We start from the raw sequence: 6,266 nt of genomic DNA, 5'->3' as shown, positions 1-6,266 counted from the left end.
TATACGGTTTCGGGCCGGTTTTAGTCCGGTTCCGGGTTTGACCGTTTCCGAGCCAGGTTTGACCGGGCCGGTTTACGGGCTGACCCGGCCCATGGCCACCTCTAGTGGTGGCGCTCAAATCAGTTGAAGGGAGGAAACGAAGAAGAAGAAAAAAAAAAGAGTGTAAAATTTAAAAAATAAGAAATACCTTTAGTGTTTGCACATAAGTTGGTTTATATATGCCCCGTGCAAACCTGAGCTGAGATTTTTCTTCCTCTTTGTTCCCCACATTCTATTAGTTAAGGTGGCACATTCTGTTGTGTCTCGAGTGGAATGTCAAATGCGCACAATATAGGAGCCATGCTCGTGTGTCAGAGATTCTTATGTGGTCCCCAAAAGTTGTTAGGACGCATGTTTACCCGAGATACGATTCTTACCAAGACATTTGTTATTCTCTTATGTCTCGGTTGCTCGGTTTATGATGACGTGATGATAGCTGCGCGTTATATCTCGGTCATCTTAGGGTATGTCTCGGACGACCTTCACCTTGATACTAGCTATGTGAGGTATCTCGGTAGATCTATCAAGAGGATATTAAACTCCCTGGGTCACTAGTGTTATCTTGAATTACATAATGATCACGAAACTTTATTTTGTTACAAAATGGTCACTGAACTATACCTTTAATTACAAAGGGGTGTCACTCATATAAAACGCATCGTTTTCATGCTTAAGTTGTTACAAAAAGAATACTAAACTTTTCATGAATTACAAAAAAGTCATTGAGTTATACTTTTTATTGCAAAAAGGTCACTGAACTATGTACCTTTTTGTAATTAAAGCTTGCCATGTAAGCAAAAACGTTGCGTTTTATATGAGTGACACCCCTTTGTAACAAAAGGTATAGTTCAGTGACCATTTTGTAACAAAATCAAGTTTAATGATCATTATGTAATTCGAGGTAACTCTAGTGACCCAGGGAGTTTAATATCCTCTATCAAGAATATGCCGGTTACTCGTTTGACTTAGTGACATTACACAGGTGAGGTTGCTTCGCCCCTATGACGTGTTACCACTACGCTATCAATATCTAATTCAAAAGAAAAAAAATATAAATGAAAGAGAACATTAAAAATTGAAAATTATAACTATTAGAATGAAAATATGATACTATAATGCAAATAAATATATAGTAAATTTATAATAATAATCTAACAATATAATGAAGAAAAACTTTAATTGCATTACACTTAAACAATATTACAATCATGCCTGTTATTATATGGGGTCTAAAAGAAGCATTGCAATTGGTAGACAACTAAACTACTCCATGCCCATGAAGTGTTTATGAAAAGAATTGACTTAATAAATCAGATAAAACAAATAAAATTTAGAGATTCTTGTCAATTGCTAGCTAGCAGATCATATCACAGGTTTTTTATAAGTATAAACCCTAGCAACCAAAAGGTAAAACATCAAATTTACCATACTCAAAACAGCTAAAAGCCAGAAAAAATAATGAAGATGACCGTAATTCAAGTTGTCAGGTATCCATCCATGGCTACCATGTCTAGTACTCAAACCTGTAACAACATTAACCAGAAGTGTACTCAAGTAGTTTCCAAGTGCAGTAGTTATTAGTGATAGAGCAGAACATAAGCTTCTCATCGCGTCAGGTGCTTGCTCGTAAAAAAACTCTAATTGTCCGATAAAAGTAAAAACTTCGGCGCATCCTATGATAAAATATTGCGGAACCTGCCAGAATACGGACATCGGAATGTGCTTGAGTTCGTAGTAGTTATGTCTCCGAACTTCGCGGAGGCGGATAAGCTCGAGTGTCCCTGCTATAATCATTGCAAATATGGAGATAACAAGGCCGATTGCGATTCGTTGGAGTTGGGTGAACCCGTTTTTATGTCCCGTAAACTTCCTGGCGATTGGCACGATGACTCTGTCGTAAATGGGTACCCAGAAGATCACGCTGATGGTGTCGAAAAGCGAAAGGGAAGCGGAGGGGATTTCGAAGGAGCGGTTCATATGAAGATCCATTGTATTGCCCTGTAAGACGAATAAGGTTCCCATTTGACTGTATACAGCTGAAAATATTATGCCTGTTGCCCATATCGGAAGTAATCTGATGATGGATTTTAGCTCTTCGACCTGAGTCACAGTGCAAAGGGTCCATTTGTTTATTGAGCCTTTGACTCGATCTGATGGAGTCTCCACTGCTGCCTTGTCAAAGAAACTGCAGTCGCAGACAGTGAGCACATTTCAAGATTATATTAAAGCTTGTAATGAATGTAGGGTTAAAAGCCCCAGTGGTACTTAATATTTTCCCTATGTTTCGGTTTGATACCAAAATTCAATTCGTATCAAATTAATATCAAAATATTAAATTTTCATTTTCAGTGAGGTGAAGGTATTTCGTCACTTTTCAATTTTATATAGCAATCAAACAAAATATATTATCACGTCGCTAGGTGTACAAAAACCGAATCAATAATTTTGATTCATCCAGTTTGACATTATTAAAGAAATCGTGTTGCTACAGTTTTATAAAAATAAAAATTGCGTCTTGATCCAAACTGAATCTAAAAAGCTGAACCCAATTAAAAAATTCAATTGCACCGGCTAGTTCGACTCTAGTTATTATGAATCTTTAAATAAATTTGATTCCATTCGATTTTCTTTTAAAAACATTAGGTTCGGTTCAAACCAAAATGCACATTTTCTATCACCCGTCATGTAATGCGGGCCTTACGTAGCATCATAATCTTAGGCGTTACTGATTGCCACATCAACTTATTTTGACCTAAAAACTTTATTGTAAGATTAAATTAAAATTAAAATTCTAGACCAAATTGAAACATAGGATCGATAAAAGTTTGATACCGCAAAGACTTTTTAACCATTAACTTTATACAATACTTCACCTGAGTTGTTCTGTGTGGTCAAGCTTCCGGCTTCCTCTAACAGCAGATTCCTCATCAGGAGTTTCAAACAGAACCGCCTCGTCCTTCGGAACTTCAACACTCCATTTCCTCAACGACGCAACAATCACTTGGCATATCCGAGTCAACGGACTCCCCCCAGGTTTTACATTTCTATACAATTTCGTCCCTGAAAAGAAACTGACCACTGCAATAGCCATCGCCACCGCCGGAATCCCGAACCCCCAGCCCCAGCCCACATTCGTCTGTATCCAAACGAGCACGGAAGAAGCAACAAGAGCGCCGATGTTAATCGAAAAGTAGAACCAGTTGAAGAATGAGCTTTTCTTTTTCTTCTCGGTTTCGTCAGAATCGTCGAATTGATCGGCTCCGAATGAAGAAACGCACGGCTTGATTCCTCCTGTGCCGAGTGCTATGAGGTATAACCCTAGAAAGAACACTGCTGTTTGTTGTCCTGTCGGATGGCAGACATTTGTATGAACATCGCATGATGGTTTTAGTTCATGAAGAGATGCTGATAGTGTCAACAATGTCATTCCCTGAAACAAAAATCCAAAGCTTTAGAAATTGCCAAGGAATTATCAAACAGTTACAGCTAACTAAAGAATTCGTACCAATTGGCCCTGCGAGCAAACTGTTAGTTCAGTTAAATAATATTAATTTAATTAAATAAAATTAATCAAATTTAGAAGGAACCAATTTAACCAAGTTTTTCAAAATTTAAAAAATATAAAATCAAATCGGCCAAAAGTTTCGGTCAAACGATAGAAATATAAAGAGTAATAAATAAAGTAAATAAAATTTATAAAATATTTGATTAATTTAGTTAACCAAAATTTTATAACGTTTAACTGTAACCAAACTAAAATAGTTATTGACCAAACAAAAATAATTGAACGAAAAAAACTTATAACCAAATTTGACCGAAATAGATCGGTTAAACTAGTTTATTTTATTTAGTAATCTGTTCTCTCATCACTATAATTCGTATATAAAAAATGTTGCACAAAAACTCCTCGATTCCTATGTTTCAGAGTTTTTTCAAGAACAAAAAAGTTTAAAATTCCATATTTATAGTCATTTTACATTTCTCATTTAAGCGATTTCGTGCTACATAGGCTGGTCTTCGAGGATTGTCAGATCTCCGGTTTGAGCTCCCGAATTAAAAGTAAAAAATAAACTAATAATGCGATAAATTTGAAGATAACTTACAAAAACATAAAGAATAGAGAAGCTAGCAATGGTCCAGTATCTTCCCAAGTAGGCATCAGCTAAAAAAGCACCGAGCAAAGGCATAACATAGCAAGTGCCTGACCAATTGGTGACATTGTTGATAGCTTCAACACTGCTCTGATTCAGTTTAAATTTCAGATAATTCACAAGATTTGTGTTTATTCCGTAGTATGCTAATCTTTCACAACATTCATTTCCTACACACCAAGTTCAAGTAAGTACTTGCAAAAAAAAAAAACAAGAACATAGCATCAGAAAAAGTAAAAATATACAGAATAGTCACCGAGAATATAAGGACAGGCTTTCCAGGTTCCTGTTCTTTTCTTGATGGCGGAATTGCCTTGAAAATCTGTAGTTCCATCTTTAGTGTAGATATCTTCTTCCATTGCTTTATGTTTCTATATGCCTTACTTCATCTCAGTTTTATAGATATATCAGCAGCCATAATGACAACGTCAAAGAAACTAGTCATTCAATTAAGTAATTTAAAACCTTATGCATCGGATATCAATGTTTAATTAATAGATTGCTAGGACAAATAAATACTCTCTGTCATTGAAAGATAAAAAAATTACTTTTTCTAGTGTCCCCTATAGAAACAATTACTCCTTCATCTTAAATTGATAGATAGTTCAAGACATGAATATATATAAAAAATATTTATCTAGATAAAACAAGTTAATATTTTTTTAAAAAAAATTACAATTATCTTTTTTTGAAATAGTATTTAATTTTTTTATCTTATAGTATACGTTATTTCTTTTAATTCATTTTACTATAACTAATAAAGTTATAAAAAATAGTTTATAATTTGGAAAAAAAATGTCTATCAATTTGGAACATATAGAGTAGTCCTTTTAATATTAGTCAAAAATAAAATTATTAATCACCCTTATATTTTTATTATGTAAGCCTTAAATATACTAAGTTCTATTTTTTAAATCAATAATATAATCTAAAGTTATTCACTTTAAAAAAATTGAAAGTATTAAAAAACATTACAATAAATTAATTAGTTTTTTAATTCTTATAAAAAATTATACAGGAGTATTTAAGTTTTGTCGACCAACAAACATAATCAAAACTCTCAAATCACAATTTATCAAAAAAGACTCAACTAAACATAAAGTTTTTAACTTATATATTAAAGTTCAAAATTTGTCCAAATCTAACATTATTTGCAAAATAAAAATATTGATAAATAAAAATATCTCAAACTTAATTACAAAACATTTTTTCTAAAAAAGCTCTAAATGATGAAATTGAGTAGAAAAGTATCGAATGTCACTAAGTAAAGCTGGTGTACATTCCATTTCTCGACCGTTTCTCATTTATTGGGCTCTCAAAACTTTCAGAATTCTCTCTGATGGAAGTCACCATAATTATGAATCTATCACTACTTTTTTTCATTTACCAAACAATGCACGATCCATGCTATGCCAATTGGGAATTGAAGGGAAATGTCAACTGCATGCATGCATGCATTCTGTCGATTAAATTTAGGGCACACACTTCGATCTTCAATTACGCAGTTGAAGCATTGTCATTTTCTATAGGCAGTGGGTTCATGCAAAAACCTAAGCTCTGAAATGAAACCCATGCAAGTGTTAGATGGCAGAATTGACTTGAATTTTAAATAAGCTCTGAAACGAAACCCATTCTCCATTTATGAGTCATATGAATTGTCACATTAATTAACATTTCTGGCACACATTCATAGGATAAAAAAGCAATATACTGCACATCTTCTTTATTCAGTAGCCTTAAAGCACAGCTGGTGGCTCTAGTTTCAGTTTCTTCCTTTGATATACTCTTTTAAAGTACTAAACCCAAACCAGTGCTACACTTACAGGGATGCATTTGTTAAAGTAATTATTATGCTTATGTAAGGGTAGTCTAATCTTTTACTTATCTAATTAACTTAGTCTATACAAAAGCTTCTTGTATTATTTTAGAATTTAAGAATTTTTTTAATATTAGTCGTCGTCGTCTTCTTCTTCTTCTTCTTCTTCTTCTTCTTCTTCTTCTTCTTCTTCTTCTTCTTCTTCTTCTTCTTCTTCTTCTTCTTCTTCCTTCTTCTTCTTCTTCTTCTTCTTCTTCTTC

General features: G+C 33.7%; 1 protein-coding gene across 1 annotated transcript; it reads right to left on the bottom strand.

The window, feature by feature from the left end:
• Positions 1-1,202: 1,202 nt before the first annotated feature.
• On the bottom strand, positions 1,203-4,667 carry LOC126666137 (protein NRT1/ PTR FAMILY 8.1-like). The gene is made up of 4 exons (XM_050359096.1): positions 4,447-4,667; positions 4,143-4,360; positions 2,913-3,469; positions 1,203-2,224 (listed from the first exon to the last, which is right to left on the bottom strand). The coding sequence occupies exons 1-4, from the start codon at positions 4,547-4,549 to the stop codon at positions 1,402-1,404; spliced, it is 1,701 nt and encodes a 566-aa protein (XP_050215053.1). The 5' UTR covers positions 4,550-4,667; the 3' UTR covers positions 1,203-1,401.
• Positions 4,668-6,266: the final 1,599 nt, after the last annotated feature.

The sequence above is a fragment of the Mercurialis annua genome, linkage group LG1-X (assembly GCF_937616625.2).
Source record: "Mercurialis annua linkage group LG1-X, ddMerAnnu1.2, whole genome shotgun sequence".
Taxonomy (NCBI): Eukaryota; Viridiplantae; Streptophyta; class Magnoliopsida; order Malpighiales; family Euphorbiaceae; genus Mercurialis; species Mercurialis annua.
The sequence above is the reverse complement of the archived record's forward strand: the minus strand, read 5'-3'. Positions and strand labels throughout refer to the sequence as shown.

What these genes read in the sequence shown, in the direction of transcription:
- LOC126666137 (XM_050359096.1), bottom strand. Translation starts at nt 4,549, where the DNA reads ATGGAAGAAGATATCTACACTAAAGATGGAACTACAGATTTTCAAGGC. An exon ending in TCTCTATTCTTTATGTTTTT is followed by an intron (nt 3,470 to 4,142) that starts GTAAGTTATCTT and finishes TTTTTGTTTCAG; the next exon opens with GGAATGACATTGTTGACACT. An exon ending in GACCACACAGAACAACTCAG is followed by an intron (nt 2,225 to 2,912) that starts GTGAAGTATTGT and finishes CTGCGACTGCAG; the next exon opens with TTTCTTTGACAAGGCAGCAG.